Source organism: Sturnus vulgaris, chromosome 15 (genome assembly GCF_052056855.1).
Source record: "Sturnus vulgaris isolate bStuVul1 chromosome 15, bStuVul1.hap1, whole genome shotgun sequence".
Lineage (NCBI taxonomy): Eukaryota > Metazoa > Chordata > Aves > Passeriformes > Sturnidae > Sturnus > Sturnus vulgaris.
The window spans coordinates 6,534,183-6,562,044 of record NC_142257.1 but is presented as its reverse complement, the minus strand read 5'-3'; the positions used below and the strand labels follow the sequence as shown (position 1 = coordinate 6,562,044).

The 27,862-nt window shown below is 57.9% G+C and overlaps 5 protein-coding genes, 1 long non-coding RNA gene and 1 pseudogene across 12 annotated transcripts in view; 4 read left to right on the top strand and 3 right to left on the bottom strand.

Moving 5' to 3' along the window:
• Nucleotides 1-17,205, bottom strand: part of DCTN4 (dynactin subunit 4) — a 30,349-nt gene extending 13,144 nt beyond the window's left edge. For both annotated transcript variants that reach the window (XM_088173593.1, XM_088173594.1), the window contains exon 1: nt 17,149-17,205. The gene's annotated coding sequence lies outside the window, so the exon portion shown is untranslated. The remainder of the gene's footprint in view (nt 1-17,148) is intronic.
• On the bottom strand, nt 514-26,024 carry LOC148221966 (uncharacterized). Of its 3 annotated transcripts, XM_088173598.1 has the most exons (4): nt 25,681-26,024; nt 19,507-19,588; nt 18,920-19,120; nt 17,824-18,009 (listed from the first exon to the last, which is right to left on the bottom strand). In XM_088173598.1, the coding sequence occupies exons 1-4, from the start codon at nt 25,937-25,939 to the stop codon at nt 17,976-17,978; spliced, it is 576 nt and encodes a 191-aa protein (XP_088029724.1). In that variant the 5' UTR covers nt 25,940-26,024; the 3' UTR covers nt 17,824-17,975. The 3 variants fall into 3 exon arrangements, with proteins under 3 accessions (XP_088029723.1, XP_088029724.1, XP_088029721.1); XM_088173597.1 differs by lacking the exons at nt 17,824-18,009; nt 18,920-19,120; nt 19,507-19,588 and adding exons at nt 514-1,251; nt 1,635-1,716; XM_088173595.1 differs by lacking the exon at nt 17,824-18,009 and having other exon boundaries at nt 18,351-19,120.
• On the top strand, nt 1,075-2,982 carry LOC148221968 (uncharacterized). Its single transcript, XR_015806973.1, has 2 exons — nt 1,075-1,257; nt 1,969-2,982. It is a non-coding gene; the product is annotated as an uncharacterized LOC148221968 (long non-coding RNA).
• Nucleotides 8,242-9,484, top strand: LOC106859556 (glutathione peroxidase 3-like; annotated as a pseudogene). Its single transcript, XR_015806972.1, has 4 exons — nt 8,242-8,429; nt 8,652-8,769; nt 8,965-9,064; nt 9,155-9,484. The product of XR_015806972.1 is annotated as a glutathione peroxidase 3-like (transcript).
• Nucleotides 10,575-17,465, bottom strand: LOC148221967 (TNFAIP3-interacting protein 1-like). Of its 3 annotated transcripts, none has more exons than XM_088173578.1 (15): nt 17,149-17,465; nt 15,826-15,937; nt 14,872-15,063; nt 14,603-14,697; nt 14,439-14,520; nt 14,109-14,201; nt 13,803-13,868; nt 13,518-13,653; nt 13,309-13,433; nt 12,870-12,986; nt 12,447-12,572; nt 12,054-12,134; nt 11,750-11,944; nt 11,416-11,506; nt 10,575-11,061 (listed from the first exon to the last, which is right to left on the bottom strand). In XM_088173578.1, exons 1-15 carry the CDS (start codon nt 17,448-17,450, stop codon nt 11,036-11,038), a joined length of 1,839 nt encoding a protein of 612 aa, XP_088029704.1. In that variant the 5' UTR covers nt 17,451-17,465; the 3' UTR covers nt 10,575-11,035. The 3 variants fall into 3 exon arrangements, with proteins under 3 accessions (XP_088029704.1, XP_088029703.1, XP_088029705.1); XM_088173577.1 differs by having other exon boundaries at nt 10,575-11,056; XM_088173579.1 differs by lacking the exons at nt 15,826-15,937; nt 17,149-17,465 and adding an exon at nt 15,617-15,774 and having other exon boundaries at nt 10,575-11,056.
• On the top strand, nt 18,950-20,852 carry SMIM3 (small integral membrane protein 3). Its single transcript, XM_014886900.2, has 2 exons — nt 18,950-19,126; nt 19,841-20,852. Exon 2 carries the CDS (start codon nt 19,842-19,844, stop codon nt 20,019-20,021), a length of 180 nt encoding a protein of 59 aa, XP_014742386.1. The 5' UTR covers nt 18,950-19,126; nt 19,841; the 3' UTR covers nt 20,022-20,852.
• LOC106859583 (glutathione peroxidase 3) lies at nt 24,864-27,643 on the top strand. The gene is made up of 5 exons (XM_014886967.2): nt 24,864-25,031; nt 26,020-26,173; nt 26,396-26,513; nt 26,709-26,808; nt 26,899-27,643. Exons 1-5 carry the CDS (start codon nt 24,945-24,947, stop codon nt 27,124-27,126), a joined length of 687 nt encoding a protein of 228 aa, XP_014742453.1. The 5' UTR covers nt 24,864-24,944; the 3' UTR covers nt 27,127-27,643.
• Nucleotides 27,644-27,862: the final 219 nt, after the last annotated feature.

Genomic DNA, 27,862 nt, shown 5'->3' with positions numbered 1-27,862 from the left:
TCCTCCTGCAGCAGCTGGAGGGGAGCGCTGCTGGGAGGGCAGGGAGGAGGCGCCTGTGCACTGCTCCCGGCAGAGCTGCGTGTCAGGGGTGTCTTGAGAGCATGTGGTAGGGCTTTCCACCACCAGAATTCCAACAGGTTTCCCTGGGAAAAGGCAGGAGGGAATGGTGCAGAGCGTGGCTCCTAGTGTGAGTGACACTGAGCTTGTGACCCAGAAGGAATGTGGGAGCATCCCGCCTTGCTTTTGCAATTCAGCATCACCAACAGAGTGGAATACGTAGCTGTGGAAAGGGGTTTTAACGCTTAAAGTGCTGCGGAAATAACATGCACAGCTACATGGTGGTCTTTCATGATAGAAAGAAAGAGTCAAGTTTATTCAGAAACACACTTGGTTTAATAGCACGACTCGCAGTTCCAAGAGAAGAGAAAAGATGATTGGTTCAGAGAGAAGACACCCCATTCCCAGGGCCTGGTGACCTGCCACAATAGGTGTTGCATCTTTGTTATTAATTCCTTATTATTTTGACCCTGGGAGAAATTCTCCCTAGCCTTGAGCTGGACCAGTTTATCGGCTGGGAACAGAGCTGAAAAGCTCCAGCCTGGAATACTTTTCAGGCTGTAATTTTCGTACTTTCTCTATATGTGTCCCTACAGGAATATTCCACTGGGCAGCAGAAAAACCGTTCCCAGCCGGCGGGCTGAGATCTGTCCCCTTCCTGGCGCTGCTCTCTGCCCGTGTCTCTGTAAATCACCCTGCCCGAATCCCTGGGGACTGCGGGCACCTCGCTGCGGGTGGCTATGGAGGCTCTGCGTGCACTTGCCCTGGGCCTCGGGGGCAAGTGGTTGCCCGTGAACCCTGCTGAGGCAGGATGGGGACGGGCTAGGGAAGACCCTTTGTTCAGGACTGTGAAGTGAAATGTCCCTCCGGTTCCTCCCTGAGACCTTCAGGCTGAGCTCCAGAAGGTCTCCCCCAGTGGAATCCCATTCTGGACGGGATAAGTTGGAGTGTGTTCTTATTTTATCCTGGTGTAGAAGAAACGTCTTTCCGTACCGTGCCGTGCCTTGCCTTTCCGTCCTTCTTTCCTTCCTTCCCCTTCCTTCTATCCCCTTGCCCTTCTTCTCGTCCCCTGCCGTCCTCCGCAGGCCGGGCGGGGCCAGGCGGAGTCTTTCTCGCCCGGCGGGATCTGCCGCTGCTGTCGCGTTTGACAGGATCTGGAGCCGGATTCGGAGTGGGTGCCGGAGCCTGGCAGCGCTGTAGGTAAGAGGATGCAGGCGGGACGGGAAGGGCAGAGACAGGGCACAGACGGGGCGCAGACAGGGTACGGGGAGGACAGGCAGGGCATAGGCAGGACAGGCAGGGCACAGACGGGGCACGGGCAGGATAGGCAGGGCAGGCAGAGCAGGGCAGGACAGGCAGGGCACTGGCAGCTGCCGCCTCTTCCCCACGGAAGTGTGTCCCCCAGCCCCGAGGTGCCGGGGCAGGACAAGGGCAAAGCCGCGGTCCCCGTGGAGGGGGTCCCCGCTCCCCGGCCCCTCCGTCCCCTTCAGCTGATGGATAACTCGTGACTCAGCACGAGGTGTGGGTGGGGAGGACACACACGAGGCTCCTCGGAAACGAGGGGGCTCCTGACTGACCTGACCTTTCCGTTTCCCCCCGTGATGATACAGCGCAGAGTGACCAGCAGGACACCCGATTGTGGCTTTCTTTTATCACCTCCTGTAACAAACAGTAGCAATTAATAGGGAAGATTTCCCCTGAGCTTTTATCCAGTGCCTTTCAAAGCGTGCTGTATATCCTGTGAGTAATTGAAGGAGCCTTTAGCAAAGGCTCTGGAAGGAGCCCAAGGTGAAAGCTGGACCTGGCCACAGGGGGTGTCCCTGGAGAGAGCAACAGGGGACTTCGGGGAGACAATAAATAGGGGAAGCATGGAGGGAGCTGCCCCACCACCCCTCTGCCTTTCCATTGCAGGATGGACCTCCCTCACCTCACAAGTCCTACCGACCTCCCCAAGCACATCCTGGATATCTGGGTCATCGTCTTGATCATCCTGGCCACCATCCTCATCATGACAGCGCTGGTGCTGTGTCCAGCCACTGCTGTCATCATCTACCGAGTACGAACGCACCCCACACACAACGGCATCGTCTGAGCCACAGGCAGTGGGGGAAGGCCGGCTCGCTGGGCTGGGGGCTACAGCCATGGGACCCTGTGCCAGGGACCTTGATGGGGCACCTTGAGAGCTGGAGCCTGGGCAGGAGCTGGGATGCGCCAGCACTCAGACCTGCTCCTCTACCTGGCTCTCTACCGGGTACCCACTGCTCATTTTGCCCACTGAGCTCATGGAGACAAAGGGGGAAATGACAGCATGGGCAGCACTGGGGAGAGGTGTGACTTTGCGGACTTGTCTCAGCTGGAAATCTCTCACTCCCATGAGGGAGGCAGGCTGGTCTCACCTGCACTGGTGACACTGTGTCCTCCCAGGCAAGTGGCAAGGAGTGGAAATGACTGACAAAGTTATTTCTTCTTTGGACTCCCAGCTGCCAAGGTGTTTGGGAAAAAAGAGTCAAAGCAAGATGGATGTGGCTTCTGGTTGTGCATTTAGTGCTTGGCTAAAAAAGCATCAATGACAGAGCTTGTGCAGGATGCACAGCAGACGTGCAGCTGGCACCGGCTTCTCCTCTATCCATCATCTGCTGCACTGGTAGGAAAATCCTGCAGGGCTCTTGGTTCCTCTGGTTCTTGTGGGGCAGAGAATCGTGTGCAGTTCCTGCCAGCCCTCCTGTCTGCACGCTGGCTGCATTCCCCAATCCTGATAGTGAGAGCTCCCACTGTTTGCCCAGCACACCAGCCCTGCTGGGGAGCCAGTGCATGCCTCACCTGGGCAGCTAAAGCAGGAGGAGCGGGTTTGCACCCAGGCAACGGCAGGGGATCATGTAAGCTCTTGTATTGCCCTTTGTTATGAAATAAATGGACTTTATGTGAGTGTGTCGTGCAGCTCTGTCCACACTACGGGTGGTTTCTGGCTCTGCAGGATCTGGGGTACTTTGCAGCCTCTCCAGAAACCCTCCGTGCTCTGACCCCCTGCACTGCCTTGCCTAAAGGTCCCTTGGGGTTCTATCTGGCCCTGGAGCCCAGCAGGGAGCTCACTGCCAGCCCAGCCCCACGCTCCAAGAGGGCAAACTTCAGTCTGGACACAGTGGGTAGGAAGGATCCCTCAGGACTTTCTGACAGTGGTTGTGGCTGTTTTTCTCCCACTAGGGTGACCAGCACCGCTTCCCTCACACCAGCCTCGTGTCGGGTCAGTGTGGCAGGAACCCTGGGGCTGAAACGGTGTCTTGATGACTCACAGCAAGGAAGGTCACAAAGTTGACAGGATGAATCAGGCAAGGATGTGAGGAAACACTACAATGACGCTGGTGGGAATTGTTTAAATCCTATTTTCTGTGCTGAAAAGAGCAACCAGCCCTGCAGACTTGAAAACCCTGTGTGCCATCCCTGCGTGGCTTGATCCACAACAGCTTGATTAGGGTTTGCATTGGGTGGTGGAGCCAGAGGGGCAGCAGGCTCCCAGGGAAGCAGGACCTTGGGCAAACACCTCCTACCTTGAGGAAGGAGCTTAGCACAGGGATGCAGATCCTGGGGAGCAGCAGTGCCTGCACTGGAGCCACTGCCTGTGGTTGTGCTTGGAGGAAGCAGACACTTATTCCTTGCCTAGATAAAAACATATTTCTGTTTTGAGCTGTCAACTCTCTCTTCCCCTCTCAAGTTGCAGAGTTTGAGGCAAATAACCAGTTATTTTCCTGTTTTTCGTCCTTTCTCCCTCCCTTGCTGGCACGGTGCAGCGGCAGCTGGAGGACATTACAGATGTGCAGGGTGGGAGCAGCCCTGGCTCTGCTCTCCCCTGTGCTCCACCCCAGCATTGCTTCCCTGGGGACACTGTGGAGATGGCCAGCAGCACTAGGAATAAGAGATGAGCAGCTTTGCTATGAGAGAAATAGGGGAGAAGCCACAAACATTGGAATGGTTTGGGAAGGAAGCAAAGGAAGGTTTGGTTTTGAGCAAAACACGAGGAAAAACATGGAACACCTCCCCCCACGTCCATACAACCATACATGATGGTTGTTCCCACCTCTGCATTCCCCTTGTCAAGAGCAGCAGAGGGAAGTGAGAAATTTCCTTTCTTGGTATGAATTTTCTGGGAAGTTTCAAACCCGTGGCAAACATTTCCAGGAAAGGCCTTGGAAAGATGGGTTTGCTCGTAACAACAACAAACATGGAGCTAAATGGCAGTAGAGGTAAAGCAGGGAGAAGCCACGACAATTTTTAAAGCATTAAGATGGCGGAGACTGGATTTAAACTGGATTTTCAACACTGTCAAGTTGGAAATTCCTCCTCCAGGATGGAGCAAGATAACCAAATCCCCCTGTGGCCCTGGCTTCAGTGCCTGAACAATGCTGGAGCTTGGAGGCACTGTTTGCATGGAGTTTTGCCAAGGAAAAATGCCTTTCTGTTGAGAAGCAGGTCCTGCTCCGGTGACGCTGTAGCAGGCAGGGTGATGTGGGCTCTGAAGTGATTCAGCATCCACTGGGATGCTTCCCTGGAGGTGCTGGCATGTGGCAGGAGCTGGCTGCTGGCCTGTGGGGCTGCTACTGGGGGAGGCAGATGGGGCAGTCCCAGAAGGGAGAAGGGGATGCAGGATGCTGGCTCTCACCTTGCCTCTGGGCAGCCTCCCTTTGCAGGGGGAAGGGGGGACAGTGGGCCAGGGGCATTTCTACAGGGAGTAAAACTTGCCCTGGAGAAGGAAGGGATGGCAATGCTGGACGGGGCAGAGGACATAGCCTGGGGGCTGTAGGGGCTCTGGGGAAGGGGGAGCCCTACTCCAAAGGGCGCTGGGTATATCATGCCCTGCAGGGAGGCTGCTGTTGAACTAGGGCAGTATGTGGGAGCACACAGGCTGGGGCAGAGCAGTGAGGGCTGGGCGAGCTGTGGGCTGGCAGCCTGGAGAAGCCTGGTGCTCAAAGATCTGGGGCCTCTCGCCTGACAGAGCTTGTTTTGCTTTTGCTTCCTGGTGCACACTTAGAACAGGGTCAGAGGTTGCCCTGGGAATGATGCCAGGCCAAGCGGCCACAGGGAAGCTGCACTGCTGCTAGCCAGGGCAATGCTGCCTGCTGCTGCCCAAGCTCCCTGCCACTGCCCTGCCAAGCTGCTGGCACCAACCCTGTCCCTCTGCATGAAAATATTCCTCGGTCAGCTCTGGGCTAAGCCCAGGAGGCAGCACTAGATGGTCCCCACTGCTGCTTTCACATTTCTTTGCTCAGCTGGGGCCCTGCAGCCTGGCACAAGGTCTCTGAAGCCCCAGCATGTGGCTCAGGGGACAGCTGGGGAGGTTGGTGGCAGCAGTAGCATGGTGGCCGAGGAGCTGGGGGCGCCTGGCCTCCTGCCCCGGAGTCTTGCCAAATATCTGCAGCAGGCGGGAGCTGGCTCCCGCCTAGCTCTGGTGGAAAAACAACCGAGCAGGAAGGTTCATGTGAGGGTCAGCCCGCCCTGCACGAGTGCTTTTTGGGCTGGGAGACTCCGGTCGTGCAGGGTGGAGCAGCGCAGTCTTGGTGGAGCCCCTGTGCCCCTTGGCTCTACCATGCAGCCTCCAGCATGGCATGGCACAGCATGCTGGGGACACCGGGCGACATGCCTGGGGTGGCATGGAAGCTCAGTGGCAGAGAGGGAGTCCATCAGCTGCGTCTCATTAACTCCTTCCCCATTCCCAAACTCCACCAAGGCTGATTTGGCACTGAGACCCAAGCAGATTGAACTTGGATAAATGTGTCCCTTATTTTTGTTTTGGTTTTATGAAAAACTGAGTTCAGGAGTGACTCAGACTTTCACTGCTCTTGGCAGTGAACAGGGACACGTGGAAGGGACACAACCACACTGTCCCACACACCACTATAGCTAGATGTGGGTGACGGTTCCTGTGGTGGGAAATAGTGGGGCAGGGAGCACAGTCCTGAGCAGCTCCTCAGGTCTGTCCCAGCGCCTTGGCAGGAGGTGGCTCAAGCCTCGGTCAGGGTCAGATGTGTGAGCTGTGCTGGGGAGCACAGCACTGGGCACACACTGGTCGTTGTTGGCTGCAGGATGCAGAGATGTGCAGGCAGCATGCAGGCCAGGGGCTGCAGCTCTGTGGCCTCAAATCTCCCTAGAGACTAGGAGAGGTGAGGAGGGTCATACCCCAGATACTGGCTCCTACAGGTTTTGGCAAGGAGCCACCTCACTCCATTCACAGCTGTATCTGTGAGAGTGAGCCGAGTCAATCGTAGCACTCCTGTGGCTGGCCTGGCTCTTGGCACGTTGTGATGGGCTTTGTGCAGTCCCCGGGCAGTGGGTGAGCATCCAGAGCGTTTGCCTGGATATGGGGAAACACCCCACACTGCTTGAGGTCCAGGCAGGGCAGGGTTAAGCCATTCCTCCAGTAGAAGGGCAGGTTTAAAGCTCTGGGAAATGCTGCCAGTGACAGAGAGACCCACATCTCCCCTGCTCCCTGGCTTCACTGTGTGCCTGGGAGATGTACCCAACCCCCAGCCCTCCTACGCCAGCTGAGGCTGCACTTGGAGCCTCACAACATCAGCCTTTCCCAGGACATGATGTTCCTTCTGGTGAAGAGCACAGACTGGGAGATTGCTCCCAGCTTCTGCTTAACCCATGGCCACACTCTCCTTCCTTTGTGACATCTCCAGCAGCTGGCTCAGAGACAGCATCGTGGCAGGGCTGACCCTGCTTTCTAGTAAAGCCAAGACTCATGCTGACACTCATGGTCCCCCCAGGGCTCACCGAATGCCACCCCATACGGTCCTCCACCCCATGCCAGCCTTCCCCCCAAATCACAACTCTCCCAGCACACCTCCAGCCAGTTAATTCTCCCATTGAATAATTTTGTTGGGGGATTTCAGGGAATTTACACCTCACCACTGATATTTTCCTTGGAGACTGACCAGGGTAAATATTCTCATTCCTTAGCTAAGCAAACACGACCTGGGAAATTCCTGTCCCTGGGGGCACCAAGGGCCAAGGGACAGCAGTGCCCTGCCCTTGACCCCGCAGGGTCACCATGGAGCCATAGCCACGGCCAGGAGGGATTCTCCTGCAGAGCTGCCTCTAGCAGCACCTTCATTTACCGGGCACAAAGGAGAGGAGCGGGATCAACCTTCCGCAGTCCAGCCCATCCCGAGCAGTCATCGTGGGGGCACTCACCAAAACCCAGCTCGGCCTCCCCGAGGGTTATGCTGGGGGAGTTTTGTCCCTTCTTGTCGGGTACCAACATCCCCCTTGGGGGGAAATGTCACCCTGGCTGGGTGGTCTGCGCAGGATGGGGCACCTCTCCCTCGCGACACCTCTGCCCCCCGGCCCGTCTGCCACCCCAGCCCCTCTTCATCCCTCATCACCTCTTTCCCTCCTTCCTCCTGATATCTCTCTTTCCACTTTCCGGGTTTAATCCCGGTTCGAGTAACACGTTGCATAAACCCTGGCAGATGCCGCTGCCCCTTGTCCCCCTGGGTGCCCCGGGCCACCGCCAGGCCGTCGTGCCAACCCCGGGCGGTGTCCGTCCGTGTGTCCGTCCCAGAGCCCACATGGTTAACGCGGCCTCGGCCCGGCCCCCCCGGCCATTGCATACCCCTCGCAGCCCCGCACCTATTTCTTGGCCGCCGGGCTCGGAGGTGACAGCAGGCGACAACGGCGCAAGTCCCGGCTGCTCGCCCCCGGCTGTCAGGGAGTGCCGGCACCCCGCACCCCGCGCTTAGCCATGGAGGGCTGCGCCTGGAGAAACTGCATTTTGCCCCTTTTCTTGGCTGTGCTCGTCCAGCTGGGGCTAAGTGTGAAGAGAGAGAAGGCAACAGGAGGGGGACACCACCACAGGGCGTTCAGGGGGTGTTGTGACACCCTGGGGACGCACCAGTTTTGAGGGCTCTCTGCAGGACTCCCCGGGGCAGGGGTGGGGATATGGTGCAGCCACTCGCCTCCCTGCTGCTCCCTGCTGTATTCCGCTAGCTGCATCTAGACCCATGTGCATCCGCACGCCCCAGTAAGCCTGTCCCACCACCGCGACCTTGGCTTGCCGGAATGTGCCTGCTGCCAGCAGCATTCATGGCAGGGGACACAACGCTGGCAGCCGTCCCCGCAGCCAGCAGCAGGGCTGGCCTCATTGCTCTGCTGCCCGTGGGGATGGGGAGTGCGGTGGCTGGCAGCCCCCAGCCTGCTCCCAGGGATGCTCCTCGTCCCACAGGTGGACTGCTACCACTCAGTGAAGGACACCATCTACAGCTACGGGGCCCTGACCCTCGATGGGGAGGAGTACATCCCCTTTGAGAGGTACAGGGGGAAGACAGTGCTCTTTGTCAACGTAGCCACATACTGAGGCCTGACGCTGCAGTATGTTGGTAAGAGTCCTGCGGGGAACGGGCACTTCGGGGTCAGGGCAGGGCCCAAGAGTGCAGCTTCTGGCACACCCCCATGGTCCTTTCTGCTTCGGGGAGCTGGGGAAAGGGTTAATGCCTGCTCCCCAGGGTCTGGCTTGACTGGGAGGGCCCGAAGGGGTAAGGGCAGGTGTGGAGCTGTGCCCAGTCCTCTGCCAATCCACTTCTGGCTCTCCTTGCATGCAGAACTGAATGCACTACAAGATGAGCTGAGAAACCAGGGGGTCGTGGTCCTTGGCTTCCCCTCCAACCAATTTGGGAAGCAGGAACCCGGCCAGAACTCAGAGATCCTCCCGGCACTTAAGTGAGTACTGTGGTGGGGGCTGTGGGATACCTCACTCTCTTGCCTCTGCTGGGGTCCCAGCCAGGCAGGGGGAGCATAGGCTGCGGCTGCTGCTGGCTGTAGTCGCCACAAAAGGGGCTTGGGGTCCTGTCACCACCGCTGTGCAAGCACCTGGAGCTGTCCATTGCACATCATCTTGTTTCCCCCTCCTTGTAGGTACGTCCGGCCAGGAAATGGCTTTGTTCCCAACTTCCAGCTGTTTCAGAAAGGGGATGTGAATGGGGCCAAGGAGCAGAAGATCTTCACCTTTTTGAAGGTGGGTGCTATGGCAAGGAGAGATGAGGTGGACACAGCCAGCTTTCTTTTTGGAGGGACAAGGCAGTGATATACTGGCTCCCCATTGCAGAACGCCTGTCCACCAGTGGCGGAGGAGTTTGGGAACCCCAACAAGCTCTTCTGGGAGCCTCTGCGGAACCATGACATCAAGTGGAACTTCGAGAAGTTCCTGGTGACCTCTAAGGGCGTGCCCATCAAGCGTTGGCAACCTTGCACCAACATCTCTGTTGTGAAGAGAGACATCATGAACTATCTGAGGCACCGGCCACCGCACATTTATGGAGCACAGTTCCATGCGATACAGCCAAACCATGAGGAACAGCAGAATTATGAGGAATTGCAGAGCCATGAGGACCTATCTGAGGCTACAGCAGCAGAACCGTGATGAACAGAACCACGACGAACAGCAGCACCTATAGAGCCTCAAACCGCTGGCATGAGGGTCAGCAACCCCCAGCTGCTTCCATTCCAGTCCTTCCCCAGATGTTCCCCAGAAGCAGGAATCATGCACTGTCCCCTCCATTGCTCCCATCTCTGGCACCATCCAGTCAGGATGCTGGGCTGGGCAACCCTGTGGCAGAGACCTCAGTGATGGCAGTGGGATACTTCCAGTAATATCCCCATGTCCCATCTCCTCCCCTGGTGTTGACATCTTCTGGCCTCCAGCTCACCCCCTCCACTCCAGCATCCCAGACAGTGGGACAATGCAGGGACCAGCTGTCCCTGGAGCAGGAGACCACTTCTCCATGAAGGCTCAGCTCAAAAACCCCTGGCTGGTGCAGGCCTGGCGTGACTGTGCTGAGCATGGAGCAGCTCTTCAGTGCATTCAGGCTGCCCGTGGTCCTGGCACACAGACCACGTTCTGTGTTCTGCTCTCCTGCTCAAGGGTGGCCGGCCTCTCACCACCCACCACAGAAACACCAAATAAAGGCTTTGCAAATGTGCAGCCCCACTTGCTGGCCAGTGATAAAGGGGGGGTAGAGTGAGGGGAGCAACAGCCAGCCTGGGGGTAGCAGTGCCTGCCTGAACAAACTTCATTTTTTCCACTGCAATAACTGCAAATATGGACGTCACATGCCAGCATTTGGGGACAGTTTGGGGAGTGAGTGCAGAGGACAGATGGGCAAAGGGGGCTGGAGGCAGAACCAGGGACAACCGGAATCCTGTGCTTCCTGCTGTCACAGCTGTGACACTGCTGCATGGAAAGGAAGAGGGGGCAGCAGGGGCTTCCCTGCTGTGGAAGAGGTGGAGGCAGAAGAGAGGAGGGTGAGAAGCTGAGCTCAGAACACAGAGGGAAGTGAGAGGCATGCACTCAGGGCAACACATCCTGCGGTGCCCAAGCAACGGTGGGGGTCCCCTTGCATTCAGTCTGTCTCTATGGCTATACCTGAGCACATGGTGATTAACAGTCCTGGTATCCCTCCTCCCCCTCCCCGAGCACAGGCTGCCCCACAGGAAGCAACTTTCAGGACAAAACCAGAGAGACTCAGTCACACTTCAGTCCTTAAATAAATATGACAATACCAACCACCCTCAGGCCGGCCCCTGGCTGCGGCCAGCACTTGCCTGCGAGTGTGGGGTCTCCCGCCACTGGGAGAGTCCCCACTGTTACCCGCTCCTCCAGGGGCTCTGGACTGGGGCAGCTCCTGGGAAACACTGGCTCCTCTTCCCTGAAGACCTGGCTCGGGTCTAAAGCGATGCCAGGCTTGGCTCCTCATGGGGAAAGGGGATGGCCGCAGGGGACTGACCCCATGCTGGCTGCCACCACGATGGAAACTTTAGTCCGTCCTTCATGATTTCCTTGGGGGAAGGCGCTGCTGAGCCCCCCACGTGCAGCACATGTCCTTGCACAGGCGTTGGCACCCAGACGAAGCTCCTGGACACACACACATGGGCACACACACACCCTACTCCCCTTCCACTGGTGTTGGAGTGTGGCTAGTCCTTGGTGTTAGGGCAATCCGGGGCCTGCCTGTTCTGAGACACAACAGAGGGATGGCACAGAGTAAGCACAGTTCTTCATTCTCACATGAGCCCCACAGGAGGGATGCCAGCCATGGCATGGTTGTTATCCCTGAGCACCAACTGCCATAACTCCACGAGCTGTTTGGGCTCAGCCTGACTTTAGGTGCTATGGGTGTGCTGGCAGGGACACAGCAGGGACCAACCCCATGGCAAAATCATCCCCTCAGCTGATGAGAGGTAGGGGCTAAGCGAAAATGGCCACTGCCTGGAAAGTTGTGCTGCAATCCCTCCACCATGTGTTTAGCCAAATGCCCCAAGTCTCTGGGTGAAGGACAGGCAGCCTGTCAGAGTGGGTCTGAGCCTTACCCAAGTCCTTGGGGACCGGTTTCACCCCGGCCGCTGGTTGGGCGTTCTGGCTGCGAGCCATGGCACAGGGCGGGCGCCAGGGGTACTCGGGCTGCAGGAGGAGAAGGAACAGAGAATTACCTGGCACGTGAATCATGAGGCTGCACTCTGTGATTGATTGACAGTGTGAGGAGAAGAAGGGTGGGAGGAAAGGGACTGAGCAGTCACATGCCACCAGGACACATGTGTTCAGCTCCCTGCTCTGAGACTCAGTGGCCCTGGAGGGCAGCGACTCCCAGAACCACCCACATGTCACCCTCTGCCCTCACTCCTGCTGGCACAGGTAGAGCCTCACCGGGGGAAAATGGTGGAAGTTCTGTCCTTGTGTGTGCTCGCCCGGCATGGCTGGCGGGTATCGGATCTGCTGCCACTCGTCATAGCCGTGGTACATGGGGTGAGCCATGGGCGGACTGTACTGGTACTGGTACATGGGGCAGGCTGGGCCCTGTGGCCCTGGCCCTGGCTCGGGGTGGAGCCTCTCTCCAGAAGCCTACAAGGAGCTAGGACAGATGCTGAGGAGATCCCAAGGGCAGCTCACCACCACTTGCCATCACCTCCCCCAACCCCTCTGCCCAGGGAGGGCTTCCTCCCATCCCTACCTGTTTGTGCTGTTTCAGTAGCTTCTTCAGCTTCTCTTTCTCCTCCTTCTCCCTCTGGCAGTCTTCTTTGGAGGCTCTCAGCTGGGAGGAAGAGGGGTTAGTGTAGAGACTACCCTGTCAGCCCCCATCTTCATGAGTTAAGGTTGCTGAGGGAATGCCTGCACCAGTCTCCACATCAGACCAGCAGGAAAGGTGCAGAAAGAGGAGACGAATGAAAGGAGAAGCTCTGGCAGTGACAAGCAGCAGAAAAAACACCTCTGGGCTTCTTATCCTCATTCAGCCGTATGCTTAGTTAGGTACAGTGACTGTGACACTGGGGACGAGCATTTCCGAGACACATGCGGTTGACACAGGGCTCCCAAATTGCTGCTAGTAGCACCAAGCGCTGCTCACCTGGTTGTTGGAGAGGACCAACTGCTTCTGCAGCTTTTCCAGCTGCTGCTTCAGCTCTTCCTTCTCCTCATTCATCCTCTCCCTGTCACTCCGTTCCCGCTGGAAGTCTTCCTCAAAAATTTTCACCTGGCAGGAAGACAGAACACGGGTGCACCTGGCAGAGGGCAGACACCTCCCCATCACTGTGCTGCCATCCTTGACTCCACCAGCCATGCTAAGTCCCAGGCATGTGGGCTGGCTCGATGGCCCGTGGCTGTTGTCCTTCAAGATGAATGGCTGGAGGATGCCGAGTTGGTTCCCCAACCCCCATCACCCCAGCACTGACACCTGCCTGGCTGCTGCTGGCACACAGGGCTCTTTGCTGTGGACATTCAGGCCATGTATTTCCTTCCCTGTCCCCAGTAGCTCTGTGTCCTGCCCTACCTGCTGCTTGAGTAACTCATTCTGGGTCAGCAGCTCCTGCTGTGGCAGCTTCCCTGCCGGCTCCATGGCAAAGATGGGTGGTGGAGAGGCTTGTACGTTCAAGGCCTCTTCTAGTGCCTAGAGAGGAAGAGGAGCAAGCAGGGTCAGAGCAAGTTCAGTGCCCAAGATGTCACTGGAGGACCCAGGGCATGTGCTCAGCGTGGAAAGTGGGTGTAACTGGGCATGGGCAAGGAGGACAACAGACCCTCCTTGCAATCCCCTTCCTCAGAGCCCAGAGGGAAGTGGTGAGTCTGTGGTGGTCATACAAGTAGTGATCCTGACACAAGTCTCTGCCTGGGCAAGAGTGGATTATCAGAGTCAGTTTTGGATTTGAGAAAGGTAAAGAGATTGTAGAAGATTAAAGACATTTTGCAGTGAGAGGGTGTGCCCTTGGTCCCACCTTGTTCAGCCTCTGGATCTCTTTTTCCTGGTATTCCCGCTGCCTGGTGACTGGAGCCAGCTGCTCCTGCAGGAACCGCATCCTCTGCTGCAGGTCCCTCACCTCCATGGCCAGCCTCTCCTTCTCTGCCTGCAGAACCCAGGGTGGGGGGAGATCAGCCAGGGCAGGGCAACAGGGATGGCAGCTCCCTCTCACCCTTCCCAAGGGACTCGCCTCCTCTGTTTCAATCCGGGACTTGGCCAGGAGCAGCTTGCGGTCAAAATCCCGTTGCTTTTGCTCCCGCTCTGACTCCAGCTCGGTCACTGCCCTGCGGGCCTCAGCCAGCTCTTGGTGTAGGTCTGTGACCTGCCACGAGGGAGTGGGGGCGTTGGCCTGGAACAGCCCACACGGGGGCAAAGGAGGTACAGGCAGCCCCCAAACCTCCCGACATCGTTTCCTCTGAGTCCCCACAGCCAGCACCCAGCAGAAATGTCTCCCCAGGCACCCAGCCCTACCTTCTGCTCGTACTTCTGCTTCATGGAGCGGAAATGCTGATCCCATTGTTTATTCACCTCCAGCAGCTGCAGGGAGAGAGGGATGGCTGAACAGGAGCCCAAATCCTGCATCAGCTATGGTGGTCCCCATCAGACTCCTGTCATGAAAGCACTTTGGGGACCAGCTGGATGGAGATCCCACCTCCAGCAGTGCCTCCCTGCAGCTCTGAAGCCCTGCCCCAGTCTCTCAGTCCCATGCCAGCCCTGTGCCCCCTCTGCCCACTCCCCGCCTCCTTAGTGGTGCCTCCCTCCCAGCCTGATCCTCACCTCCCTGCGCTGGTGCTCCAGGATCTTCACCTTCTTTTCCTTGGCCTCCAGCTCTTCTCTGCCCGGCGCCTTCTCCACCATGGCCCCGCTCTGCTGGACGCGCACGGTGGGGGACCCTCAGGCCTTTTGTGGAGGCTGTGTCCAAGGCCGGCTAAACTCAAGCCACTTCCCCTCCCACTGCCTCCCCCATCCCCTTGAGACCCTGAGAAGTCCTGCTGGTCACACTAGGACAAACTGGGGGCTCAAGTAAAATGAGGCCATCTTTGCTGATGTGTCAGCGGGCTCCCTGCCTCCTTCCCAGCCCACTCCAACGAGATGCTCCCTCCTCACCTGCTGTTGCTCAGCAGCATCCCTCTTCCCACTGTCCTGGCTGCTCAGCGTCACCATCCTCCGCAGCTCCTGGTTCTCACACCTGTGGAAACACAGGAACAGATGCGTCAGCAGGAAGAAGCTTCCAGAGCAGCCCTGTCCCCATCCACATAGCCCACCCTCACCTGAGCTTCTCCAGAGCCTGGTTCCTCTGCTCCAGGTCATGCTCCAGCTTGGTGCGCAGCTCCTTGTTCTCACTGTGCAGCGTCTCACACAGCGTCTGCAGGGTGAACACTGCCAGCGTGAGGACCATGGCCTGTCCTGGGCCACCCACACCTCCCACCAGGCCACGCTAACAAGGTGGCTGTCCACCTCAGGGTGGGCAGGAGGGGTTTGCTGGGAAAAAACAGAAGGAGAAAATTCTTCATGAAGTGCCAGGCCAGCCCTCACTCACCTGCAGGAACGACGTTCTCTGCTCGTTCTTGTGCACCTTGGAGGCCAAGCGCTTGAGCTCGGAGGCCATGTAGCCCATGCGCACAAAGACCTGGTCCTTGCTGGCCTCCTTGGCACAGCCACTCAGCGTGTTCTCCAGCTGCTGCAGCTGGGGCAGCAGGTTAGCATCCTCATTCAGTGGCTGCTCCAAGTCCTGGGAATGAGGAGGGGATCATGTGTGGTCAGACCAGTTCAAGGAGTATTGCAAAGTTCCTCTTGGGGCAGATCAACTTCATGTCCCACCCAGCGCTGTGTGGGGAGCTGGGACAGCACCAAGTCACTCTGCAGCACCACCCAGCACGCTGAAAAACTGCATCAGCTTTGTAAAGGTCTGATTCCCAGCTGCTGGATATGGCACAGTAAGTCCCCGGGTGGAGGAGGACATGGCAGAAACACAGGTTCCCAGGTGTGCCCCTAGGCACTCTGAGCAGGATGCACTCTCAAATCTTTGACAGCAATGGAGACATATCCAACCTTGGTCTCTTCTGCACTGAGACTAAAAATCCCAGCTCCTGATACTGTCCTCTTTACAAACACCCTGGTCCATGCCGGAAGGGGTGCTTGTATTGCCCCAATGCCTCTGCATCAGCATGTGAAAAAGCTCAGACATCCTGCTCAACAGTCCAGGACAGGCAGAGCTTTGCTACTGCCCCAGTGTCAAGACCCCCAGCTTCTACCAGCACCCTTCCTCAATCAAGCAACAATACCTGGTTTGTGGGCACAGGCTGGGATGCCCCAAAAGCAAATCTCATCCCCCCGGCACGATAGACTTGATCCCTTGCATCTTCTCCTTCAGCCGGGCGTTCTCCTCCACCAGCCGCTCCAAGGCCGTGGATCCATTCTCCTCTGAGCCCCCACCAGGGTCATAGAAATGATAGGGTCCTCTCCCCTCCATGCCTGCTCTTCAGTCGCCTACCTCCCAGCCAGGCATCCCTGCAAGATAATGGAGCACGGTGTCACCTTCCTCTGGCTCCAAATGGTGCCACAGTCCCGTTTTCCAGGCAGCTGGGGCAGTAGTGGGAGTCCACCTGAAGAAGACACAGTCACATCACACACGTTACCTGGTATACCTTTCTCCAAAAAGCTCCAAACTGCCACGTGATCCGATAAGGAGTCGTGTCTTGCAACAGCATGCTGAAGCCAGGGAAGGCTTGAGACTTTTTTGGTATGCTAAATTTTAGCCCATTTCAGCCAGATTCTGATCTTTAATAACATAAACTATAAGGTTTCTTAAGTCAGAATGGATTAAACTACTGCACCTTGTAAGTGGGAAATGATCATCTGGGTGTTTACCTTTAGTAGATACCAGAATCTCATTTTTCAGCTTGCACAATAGTTTTAACGTTTTATTTTCTAGTTACACCTATATTTATTCTGTCCTCGCAGTTACACTGGTCAAATACGTGCATGTTTCACAAGATGCTTTGTATCTCTCTGTTGTCACAGTGAATTTTATCAATTAAAACAACGGCTGCAAGAATGGGGTCTCCTTCTTGAAGAGGAATTCAAACTAATTGTTAAGCGTGGCCACGCACAATGAATACACTGCTCACACCACAGTCAATTCGTAACGGGTACGGCCAGGTCACAGATCCACACTTCAGGGCACTTAACGTTTCCTTAAATTTCCATTGCCTCTTCTGAGATGTGTGCTGCAGTCTTTCTTTCAAGGCTTTCCAAATCAGTCACAATTTTTTAATTCAACCACGCTTCTACAAAACCACTCTCAGCGATTTTAATATGAGAATTTATGAAGCCAACAGCCCCTTCCCCTCCCAGGAGAACGCGTATAACGGGGAGGGGCGCGTGTCTGGGGGTGTCCTTGCCCCTCCACGGCCGGGCCCGATGGGGAGGCTATGCGACGGGAGGGTCTTGACCCAACGGTCGGCTCCGGCCGGGGGGTGAGGGGTCCCCGCGACCTCGGTCGGGTCCCATCGAGGTTTGGGGGTCCCCGCTCCCGGGCCGGGGCCCTTCAGGGGGGCACGGCCCTCATGAGGGGAAGCCGCCCCTCTGTGCTCGCGCCAGCCAATCACAGCCCGAGCTCCGCCGACGGACAGGCGGTACAGCCAATCCAACGCACAGCACCACCCCACCCTCACACGCGACCAATCCACGTGCTAAGCCCACCCACCAGCCGCAACAACAACCAATAGCAAACCCGTAAGCTTCGCGCAGAGAGGGCATCGCCCCGCCCGGTCCCGCCCGGTGTGCGGCTGAGGCGCGGCCGGTCCCTCCTTACCTCGTGCGAGACGCACTCGAGCGAGCGGAGCTCGCTACAATAGCGGCAGAAGTAGAGCTGCGGCAGGGGCGTCCGGAGCTCCTTCTCGTCGCGGACCGGTACAGCACCCACTCCGATTGCAGCAGCGACGCCATCTTGCGAGCGAGCGTGCGCGGTCCGCCGCGCCGCCAGTGCCTACTTGCCACCACGCCGGCCTGGCCACGTGACGCCGCGGGGCACGCAATGGGGCTGGGACGGAGCTTCAGTCGCTCCCGGTGCCCCCGGTGCCCCCCGTGCCGTGGGCCGGGACGTTTTCCGCGCATCCCGGAACTACGGGGCCGTCCAGCCTGCACTTAGACTGCCTGGGGTGGGGCAGCCGCAGCTGGTCTGTGTCAGTGCCTCACCACCCTCACCGCGAAGGATTTCTTTCCAATATCGCATCTGTCCCTGCCCTCTGGCAGTGGGAAGCAGTTCCATCTTATCCTGTCACTCCGAGCCATTGTCCTAAGTCCCTTTCCAGCTCTCTCAGGGCCCCTTTAGGCACTTGAAGGGGTTCTGAGGTCTCCCGGAGCCTTGCCTTCTCCAGGTGAACATCCCCAGTTTTCCCATTCTGCCTCTAGAGCAGAGGGGCTCAGCCCTTGAAACGGCTCCATTGCCTCCTCTGGGGTCACTGCAGCAGTTCCGTGTCTTTCTTACGCTGGGGGCCCGGAGCTGGACACAGCTCCAGGTGGGTCTCACGAGAGCAGAGCAGCGGGGGTGATCCTTTCACAGCCCAAAGGTGGTTTCTCTTCAGTCTCGTGTGCACTAAGACAGGATCCTGACAAGAATGAACATTCCCGTGGGTGGGATCAGCAGGAAAGCACGAGGTCTGTGGATGCTCTGCTGTGTGCACAGAGAGCAGATCTCGCATCAGCAAATCACTGCCAGTTTGCTGCTGGATACCCCAAACAAGCACCACTGCCAGCCAGGCCCGTGGCGTGAATCGCCCATGCTCACCCCGCTCTCCATCCCCACACAGTGCCTGCACTCAGTCCCTGCCCTCTGCCCGCTGCTTGCAGCTCCACAGGAAAGCCCTGTCCGTGAGGATCTGCCGCTGCTCGCGATAAAAACCCCACATGCTTTTTATCCTCCTGCAGCAGCTGGAGGGGAGCGCTGCTGGGAGGGCAGGGAGGAGGCGCCTGTGCACTGCTCCCGGCAGAGCTGCGTGTCAGGGGTGTCTTGAGAGCATGTGGTAGGGCTTTCCACCACCAGAAATCCAACAGGTTTCCCTGGGAAAAGGCAGGAGGGAATGGTGCAGAGCGTGGCTCCTAGTGTGAGTGACACTGAGCTTGTGACCCAGAAGGAATGTTGGAGCATCCCGCCTTGCTTTTACCATTCAGCATCACCTACGGAGTAGAATATTCCACTGGACAGCAGAAACACCGTTCCCAGCCGGCGGGCTGAGATCTGTCCCCTTCCTGGCTCTGCTCTCTGCCCGTGTCTCTGTAAATCACCCTGCCCGAATCCCTGGGGACTGCGGGCACCTCGCTGCGGGTGGCTATGGAGGCTCTGCGTGCACTTGCCCTGGGCCTCGGGGGCAAGTGGTTGCCCGTGAACCCTGCTGAGGCAGGATGGGGACGGGCTAGGGAAGACCCTTTGTTCAGGACTGTGAAGTGAAATGTCCCTCCGGTTCCTCCCTGAGACCTTCAGGCTGAGCTCCAGAAGGTCTCCCCCAGTGGAATCCCATTCTGGACGGGATAAGTTGGAGTGTGTTCTTATTTTATCCTGGTGTAGAAGAAACGTCTTTCCGTACCGTGCCGTGCCTTGCCTTTCCGTCCTTCTTTCCTTCCTTCCCCTTCCTTCTATCCCCTTGCCCTTCTTCTCCTCCCCTGCCGTCCTCCGCAGGCCGGGCGGGGCCAGGCGGAGTCTTTCTCGCCCGGCGGGATCTGCCGCTGCTGTCGCGTTTGACAGGATCTGGAGCCGGATTCGGAGTGGGTGCCGGAGCCTGGCAGCGCTGTAGGTAAGAGGATGCAGGCGGGACGGGAAGGGCAGAGACAGGACACAGACGGGGCGCAGACAGGGTACGGGGAGGACAGGCAGGGCATAGGCAGGACAGACGGGGCACGGGCAGGATAGGCAGGGCAGGCAGAGCAGGGCAGGACAGGCAGGGCAGGACAGGCAGGGCACTGGCAGCTGCCGCCTCTTCCCCACGGAAGTGTGTCCCCCAGCCCCGAGGTGCCGGGGCAGGACAAGGGCAAAGCCGCGGTCCCCGTGGAGGGGGTCCCCGCTCCCCGGCCCCTCCGTCCCCTTCAGCTGATGGATAACTCGTGACTCAGCACGAGGTGTGGGTGGGGAGGACACACACGAGGCTCCCCAGAAACGAGGGGGCTCCTGACTGACCTGACCTTTCCGTTTCCCCCCGTGTTGATACAGCGCAGAGTGACCAGCAGGACACCCGATTGTGGCTTTCTTTTATCACCTCCTGTAACAAACAGTAGCAATTAATAGGGAAGATTTCCCCTGAGCTTTTATCCAGTGCCTTTCAAAGCGTGCTGTATATCCTGTGAGTAATTGAAGGAGCCTTTAGCAAAGGCTCTGGAAGGAGCCCAAGGTGAAAGCTGGACCTGGCCACAGGGGGTGTCCCTGGAGAGAGCAACAGGGGACTTCGGGGAGACAATAAATAGGGGAAGCATGGAGGGAGCTGCCCCACCACCCCTCTGCCTTTCCATTGCAGGATGGACCTCCCTCACCTCACAAGTCCTACCGACCTCCCCAAGCACATCCTGGATATCTGGGTCATCGTCTTGATCATCCTGGCCACCATCCTCATCATGACAGCGCTGGTGCTGTGTCCAGCCACTGCTGTCATCATCTACCGAGTACGAACGCACCCCACACACAACGGCATCGTCTGAGCCACGGGCAGTGGGGGAAGGCCGGCTCGCTGGGCTGGGGGCTACAGCCATGGGACCCTGTGCCAGGGACCTTGATGGGGCACCTTGAGAGCTGGAGCCTGGGCAGGAGCTGGGGTGCGCCAGCACTCAGACCTGCTCCTCTACCTGGCTCTCTACCGGGTACCCACTGCTCATTTTGCCCACTGAGCTCATGGAGACAAAGGGGGAAATGACAGCATGGGCAGCACTGGGGAGAGGTGTGACTTTGCGGACTTGTCTCAGCTGGAAATCTCTCACTCCCATGAGGGAGGCAGGCTGGTCTCACCTGCACTGGTGACACTGTGTCCTCCCAGGCAAGTGGCAAGGAGTGGAAATGACTGACAAAGTTATTTCTTCTTTGGACTCCCAGCTGCCAAAGTGTTTGGGAAAAAAGAGTCAAAGCAAGATGGATGTGGCTTCTGGTTGTGCATTTAGTGCTTGGCTAAAAGCATCAATGACAGAGCTTGTGCAGGATGCACAGCAGACGTGCAGCTGGCACCGGCTTCTCCTCTATCCATCATCTGCTGCACTGGTAGGAAAATCCTGCAGGGCTCTTGGTTCCTCTGGTTCTTGTGGGGCAGAGAATCGTGTGCAGTTCCTGCCAGCCCTCCTGTCTGCACGCTGGCTGCATTCCCCAATCCTGATAGTGAGAGCTCCCACTGTTTGCCCAGCACACCAGCCCTGCTGGGGAGCCAGTGCATGCCTCACCTGGGCAGCTAAAGCAGGAGGAGCGGGTTTGCACCCAGGCAACGGCAGGGGATCATGTAAGCTCTTGTATTGCCCTTTGTTATGAAATAAAAGAACTTTATGTGAGTGTGTCGTGCAGCTCTGTCCACACTACGGGTGGTTTCTGGCTCTGCAGGATCTGGGGTACTTTGCAGCCTCTCCAGAAACCCTCCGTGCTCTGACCCCCTGCACTGCCTTGCCTAAAGGTCCCTTGGGGTTCTATCTGGCCCTGGAGCCCAGCAGGGAGCTCACTGCCAGCCCAGCCCCACGCTCCAAGAGGGCAAACTTCAGTCTGGACACAGTGGGTAGGAAGGATCCCTCAGGACTTTCTGACAGTGGTTGTGGCTGTTTTTCTCCCACTAGGGTGACCAGCACCGCTTCCCTCACACCAGCCTCGTGTCGGGTCAGTGTGGCAGGAACCCTGGGGCTGAAACGGTGTCTTGATGACTCACAGCAAGGAAGGTCACAAAGTTGACAGGATGAATCAGGCAAGGATGTGAGGAAACACTACAATGACGCTGGTGGGAATTGTTTAAATCCTATTTTCTGTGCTGAAAAGAGCAACCAGCCCTGCAGACTTGAAAACCCTGTGTGCCATCCCTGCGTGGCTTGATCCACAACAGCTTGATTAGGGTTTGCATTGGGTGGTGGAGCCAGAGGGGCAGCAGGCTCCCAGGGAAGCAGGACCTTGGGCAAACACCTCCTACCTTGAGGAAGGAGCTTAGCACAGGGATGCAGATCCTGGGGAGCAGCAGTGTCTGCACTGGAGGCACTGCCTGTGGTTGTGCTTGGAGGAAGCAGACACTTATTCCTTGCCCAGACAAAAACGTATTTCTGTTTTGAGCTGTCAACTCTCTCTTCCCCTCTCAAGTTGCAGAGTTTGAGGCAAATAACCAGTTATTTTCCTGTTTTTCGTCCTCTCTCCCTCCCTTGCTGGCACGGTGCAGCGGCAGCTGGAGGACATTACAGATGTGCAGGGTGGGAGCAGCCCTGGCTCTGCTCTCCCCTGTGCTCCACCCCAGCATTGCTTCCCTGGGGACACTGTGGAGATGGCCAGCAGCACTAGGAATAAGAGATGAGCAGCTTTGCTATGAGAGAAATAGGGGAGAAGCCACAAACATTGGAATGGTTTGGGAAGGAAGCAAAGGAAGGTTTGGTTTTGAGCAAAACACGAGGAAAAACATGGAACACCTCCCCCCACGTCCATACAACCATACATGATGGTTGTTCCCACCTCTGCATTCCCCTTGTCAAGAGCAGCAGAGGGAAGTGAGAAATTTCCTTTCTTGGTATGAATTTTCTGGGAAGTTTCAAACCCGTGGCAAACGTTTCCAGGAAAGGCCTTGGAAAGATGGGTTTGCTCGTAACAACAACAAACATGGAGCTAAATGGCAGTAGAGGTAAAGCAGGGAGAAGCCACGACAATTTTTAAAGCATTAAGATGGCGGAGACTGGATTTAAACTGGATTTTCAACACTGTCAAGTTGGAAATTCCTCCTCCAGGATGGAGCAAGATAACCAAATCCCCCTGTGGCCCTGGCTTCAGTGCCTGAACAATGCTGGAGCTTGGAGGCACTGTTTGCATGGAGTTTTGCCAAGGAAAAATGCCTTTCTGTTGAGAAGCAGGTCCTGCTCCGGTGACGCTGTAGCAGGCAGGGTGATGTGGGCTCTGAAGTGATTCAGCATCCACTGGGATGCTTCCCTGGAGGTGCTGGCATGTGGCAGGAGCTGGCTGCTGGCCTGTGGGGCTGCTACTGGGGGAGGCAGATGGGGCAGTCCCAGAAGGGAGAAGGGGATGCAGGATGCTGGCTCTCACCTTGCCTCTGGGCAGCCTCCCTTTGCAGGGGGAAGGGGGGACAGTGGGCCAGGGGCATTTCTACAGGGAGTAAAACTTGCCCTGGAGAAGGAAGGGATGGCAATGCTGGACGGGGCAGAGGACATAGCCTGGGGGCTGTAGGGGCTCTCGGGAAGGGGGAGCCCTACTCCAAAGGGTGCTGGGTATATCATGCCCAGCAGGGAGGTTGCTGCTGTTGAACTAGGGCAGTATGTGGGAGCACACGGGCTGGGGCAGAGCAGTGAGGGCTGGGCGAGCTGTGGGCTGGCAGCCTGGAGAAGCCTGGTGCTCAAAGATCTGGGGCCTCTCGCCTGACAGAGCTTGTTTTGCTTTTGCTTCCTGGTGCACACTTAGAACAGGGTCAGAGGTTGCCCTGGGAATGATGCCAGGCCAAGCGGCCACAGGGAAGCTGCACTGCTGCTAGCCAGGGCAATGCTGCCTGCTGCTGCCCAAGCTCCCTGCCACTGCCCTGCCAAGCTGCTGGCACCAACCCTGTCCCTCTGCATGAAAATATTCCTCGGTCAGCTCTGGGCTAAGCCCAGCAGGCAGCACTAGATGGTCCCCACTGCTGCTTTCACATTTCCTTTGCTCAGCTGGGGCCCTGCAGCCTGGCACAAGGTCTCTGAAGCCCCAGCATGTGGCTCAGGGGACAGCTGGGGAGGTTGGTGGCAGCAGTAGCATGGTGGCCGAGGAGCTGGGGGCGCCTGGCCTCCTGCCCCGGAGTCTTGCCAAATATCTGCAGCAGGCGGGAGCTGGCTCCCGCCTAGCTCTGGTGGAAAAACAACCGAGCAGGAAGGTTCATGTGAGGGTCAGCCCGCCCTGCACGAGTGCTTTTTGGGCTGGGAGACTCCGGTCGTGCAGGGTGGAGCAGCGCAGTCTTGGTGGAGCCCCTGTGCCCCTTGGCTCTACCATGCAGCCTCCAGCATGGCATGGCACAGCATGCTGGGGACACCGGGCGACATGCCTGGGGTGGCATGGAAGCTCAGTGGCAGAGAGGGAGTCCATCAGCTGCGTCTCATTAACTCCTTCCCCATTCCCAAACTCCACCAAGGCTGATTTGGCACTGAGACCCAAGCAGATTGGACTTGGATAAATGTGTCCCTTATTTTTGTTTTGGTTTTATGAAAAACTGAGTTCAGGAGTGACTCAGACTTTCACTGCTCTTGGCAGTGAACAGGGACACGTGGAAGGGACACAACCACACTGTCCCACACACCACTATAGCTAGATGTGGGTGACGGTTCCTGTGGTGGGAAATAGTGGGGCAGGGAGCACAGTCCTGAGCAGCTCCTCAGGTCTGTCCCAGCGCCTTGGCAGGAGGTGGCTCAAGCCTCGGTCAGGGTCAGATGTGTGAGCTGTGCTGGGGAGCACAGCACTGGGCACACACTGGTCGTTGTTGGCTGCAGGATGCAGAGATGTGCAGGCAGCATGCAGGCCAGGAGCTGCAGCTCTGTGGCCTCAAATCTCCCTAGAGTCTAGGAGAGATGGGGAGGGTCATACCCCAGATAGTGGCTCCTACAGGTTTTGGCAAGGAGCCACCTCACTCCATTCACAGCTGTATCTGTGAGAGTGAGCCGAGTCAATCGTAGCACTCCTGTGGCTGGCCTGGCTCTTGGCACGTTGTGATGGGCTTTGTGCAGTCCCCGGGCAGTGGGTGAGCATCCAGAGCGTTTGCCTGGATATGGGAGAACACCCCACACTGCTTGAGGTCCAGGCAGGGCAGGGTTAAGCCATTCCTCCAGTAGAAGGGCAGGTTTAAAGCTCTGGGAAATGCTGCCAGTGACAGAGAGACCCACATCTCCCCTGCTCCCTGGCTTCACTGTGTGCCTGGGAGATGTACCCAACCCCCAGCCCTCCTACGCCAGCTGAGGCTGCACTTGGAGCCTCACAACATCAGCCTTTCCCAGGACATGATGTTCCTTCTGGTGAAGAGCACAGACTGGGAGATTGCTCCCAGCTTCTGCTTAACCCATGGCCACACTCTCCTTCCTTGGTGACATCTCCAGCAGCTGCCTCAAACTTTGCGGGTTTAATCCCGGGTCGAGTAACACGTTGCATAAACTCTGGCAGATGCCGCTGCCCCTTGTCCCCCTGGGTGCCCCGGGTCACCGCCAGGCCGTGTTGCCACCCCCGGGCGGTGTCCGTCCGTGTGTCCGTCCCAGAGCCCACATGGTTAACGCGGCCTCGGCCCGGCCCCCCCCAGCCATTGGCTGCCCCCCCCGCAGTCCCGCAGCTATTTCTTGGCCGCTGGGCTCGGAAGTGACAGCAGGCGACAACGGCGCAAGTCCCCGCTGCTCGTCCCCGGCTGTCCGGGGGTGCTGGCACTCCGCACCCCACGCCCAGCCATGGGGGGCTGCTCACGGAGCAACTGGATTTTGCCCCTTTTCTTGGCTGGGCTCGTCCAGCTGGGGCGAAGTGAGGAGAGAGAGAAGGTAAGACCCCCCACGGGGCGTTCAGGGGGGTTTAGGGGGTGTGTGACACCCTGGGGACGCGCCTGCTCCCAAGGCTCTCTGTAGGACTCCCCGGGGCAAGAGTGGGGCACATAGCCCCTTGACTCCCCCCCCTTCCCCCATCCCCTTAAATTCCGGTGCCTGGATCATGGGGAAATTTTCTAAGTTCTTGCCACGGGCCAAGAATTGCTGTCCTGGGATAGGGGACAAAGTCATGTGTCCCCCAAGTGACCTACTCAGTGGGAGAGCACAGGGACTTTTTTCCATGCAATGTCCGGGAGGGTTCCCCCATGTTTGGAAGCTGTGGAACCCACCAACCCATGCGGCAGGGGCACTATCACCCCCCCAGCCTGGCTCCCCACTTGTCACCGGGACCCAACAGTCCCGTGGAGCCTTCACTCCTCGAGTGCAGCCCCTGTGACTTCACCTCTTGCCAGCTCCCAAAATAGCGTCCCGGTGGCACTTGGCTGAGCCTGGGTACCCTGGTGGGGGGAACAGGAGATGGACTCCTCTGGGTTAACTCCTGTGGCCCCGGATGCAGAGGCTGCTCCAGCCCGACCCTCATCCTACACGGAACCCCCTACATTGCCCCTGTCCCCCAGGGCTTCCAGGGGTGGTGGGTCCTGCTCACTTGCCCATAGCCTCGAGATTCTGGTGCTGGCCTCCTCCTGTGCTCCGGTTGTTTTGCAGCCATTCACCTTCCCGCTGCTCCCTGTTCGGTAAACATTCCCCCAGCTGCAGCCAGACCCATGTGCATCCGCACGCCCCAGTAAGCCTGTCCCACCACCGCGACCTTGGCTTGCCGGAATGTGCCTGCTGCCAGCAGCATTCATGGCAGGGGACACAACGCTGGCAGCCGTCCCCGCAGCCAGCAGCAGGGCTGGCCTCATTGCTCTGCTGCCCGTGGGGATGGGGAGTGCGGTGGCTGGCAGCCCCCAGCCTGCTCCCAGGGATGCTCCTCGTCCCACAGGTGGACTGCTACCACTCAGTGAAGGACACCATCTACAGCTACGGGGCCCTGACCCTCGATGGGGAGGAGTACATCCCCTTTGAGAGGTACAGGGGGAAGACAGTGCTCTTTGTCAACGTAGCCACATACTGAGGCCTGACGCTGCAGTATGTTGGTAAGAGTCCTGCGGGGAACGGGCACTTCGGGGTCAGGGCAGGGCCCAAGAGTGCAGCTTCTGGCACACCCCCATGGTCCTTTCTGCTTCGGGGAGCTGGGGAAAGGGTTAATGCCTGCTCCCCAGGGTCTGGCTTGACTGGGAGGGCCCGAAGGGGTAAGTGCAGGTGTGGAGCTGTGCCCGGTCCTCTGCCAATCCACTTCTGGCTCTCCTTGCATGCAGAACTGAATGCACTACAAGATGAGCTGAGAAACCAGGGGGTCGTGGTCCTTGGCTTCCCCTCCAACCAATTTGGGAAGCAGGAACCCGGCCAGAACTCAGAGATCCTCCCGGCACTTAAGTGAGTACTGTGGTGGGGGCTGTGGGATACCTCACTCTTCTGCCTCTGCTGGGGTCCCAGCCAGGCAGGGGGAGCATAGGCTGCGGCTGCTGCTGGCTGTAGTCGCCACAAAAGGGGCTTGGGGTCCTGTCACCACCGCTGTGCAAGCACCTGGAGCTGTCCATTGCACATCATCTTGTTTCCCCCTCCTTGTAGGTACGTCCGGCCAGGAAATGGCTTTGTTCCCAACTTCCAGCTGTTTCAGAAAGGGGATGTGAATGGGGCCAAGGAGCAGAAGATCTTCACCTTTTTGAAGGTGGGTGCTATGGCAAGGAGAGATGAGGTGGACACAGCCAGCTTTCTTTTTGGAGGGACAAGGCAGTGATATACTGGCTCCCCATTGCAGAATGCCTGTCCACCAGTGGCGGAGGAGTTTGGGAACCCCAACAAGCTCTTCTGGGAGCCTCTGCGGAACCATGACATCAAGTGGAACTTTGAGAAGTTCCTGGTGAGCCCTGAGGGCGTGCCCATCATGCGCTGGTACCATCGCACCAACATCTCCGTTGTGAAGAGAGACATCATGAACTATCTGCGGCAACGGCAGCAGAACCATGAGGAACAGCAGGACCGGTAGAGCCTCAGGCCGCAGGCATGAGAGCCAGCATCCCCCAGCTGCTTCCATTCCAGTCCTTCCCCAGATGTTCCCCAGCAGCAGGAATCATGCATTGTCCCCTCCATTGCTCCCGTCTCTGGCACCACCCAGTCAGGATGCTGGGCTGGGCAACCCTGTGGCAGAGACCTCAGTGATGGCAGTGGGATACTTCCAGTAATATCCCCATGTCCCATCTCCTCCCCTGGTGTTGACATCTTCTGGCCTCCAGCTCACCCCCTCCACTCCATCATCCCAGGCAGTGGGACAATGCAGGGGCCAGCTGTCCCTGGAGCAGGAGACCACTTCTCCATGAAGGCTCAGCCCGAAAGCCCCTGGCTGGGGCGGGCCTGGCCTGACCGTGCTGAGCACGGAGCAGCTCTTCAGTGCATTCAGGCTGCCCGTGGTCCTGGCACACAGACGTGCTGCTCTCCTGCTCAGGGGTGGCCGGCCTCTCACCACCCACCACAGAAACACCAAATAAAGGCTTTGCAAATGTGCAGCCCCACTTGTTGGCCAGGGGTAAAGGGGGTGTAGAGTTAGGGTAACAGCGACCAGCCTGGGGATACCATCACCTGACTGGAGAAACTCTGTTTTTTCCACAGTAACTGCAAATATGGACTTATCATCACAGCCCAGCATTTGGGGACAGGTTGGGGAGTGAGTGCAGAGGACAGATGGGCAAAAGGGGATGGAGGCAGGACCAGGGACAACCGGAATC

Excerpts from the sequence above, each read along its gene's own strand:
- LOC148221967 (XM_088173577.1), bottom strand. The coding sequence starts at position 17,450 with ATGCGCGGAAAACGTCCCGGCCCACGGCACGGGGGGCACCGGGGGCAC. Across the intron at positions 14,698-14,871 it reads AGAGAACGTCGTTCCTGCAG|ACGCTGTGTGAGACGCTGCA; the intron begins GTGAGTGAGGGC and ends TTCACCCTGCAG. Across the intron at positions 12,135-12,446 it reads TGGTCCTCTCCAACAACCAG|CTGAGAGCCTCCAAAGAAGA; the intron begins GTGAGCAGCGCT and ends TCTTCCTCCCAG.
- SMIM3 (XM_014886900.2), top strand. The coding sequence starts at position 19,842 with ATGGACCTCCCTCACCTCACAAGTCCTACCGACCTCCCCAAGCACATC.
- LOC148221966 (XM_088173595.1), bottom strand. The coding sequence starts at position 25,939 with ATGAGGCCAGCCCTGCTGCTGGCTGCGGGGACGGCTGCCAGCGTTGTG. Across the intron at positions 19,589-25,680 it reads AATCTCGAGGCTATGGGCAA|GAGGTGATAAAAGAAAGCCA; the intron begins GTGAGCAGGACC and ends TGTTTGTTACAG. Across the intron at positions 19,121-19,506 it reads GGGGGAAACGGAAAGGTCAG|CGCTGCCAGGCTCCGGCACC; the intron begins GTCAGTCAGGAG and ends TCTTACCTACAG.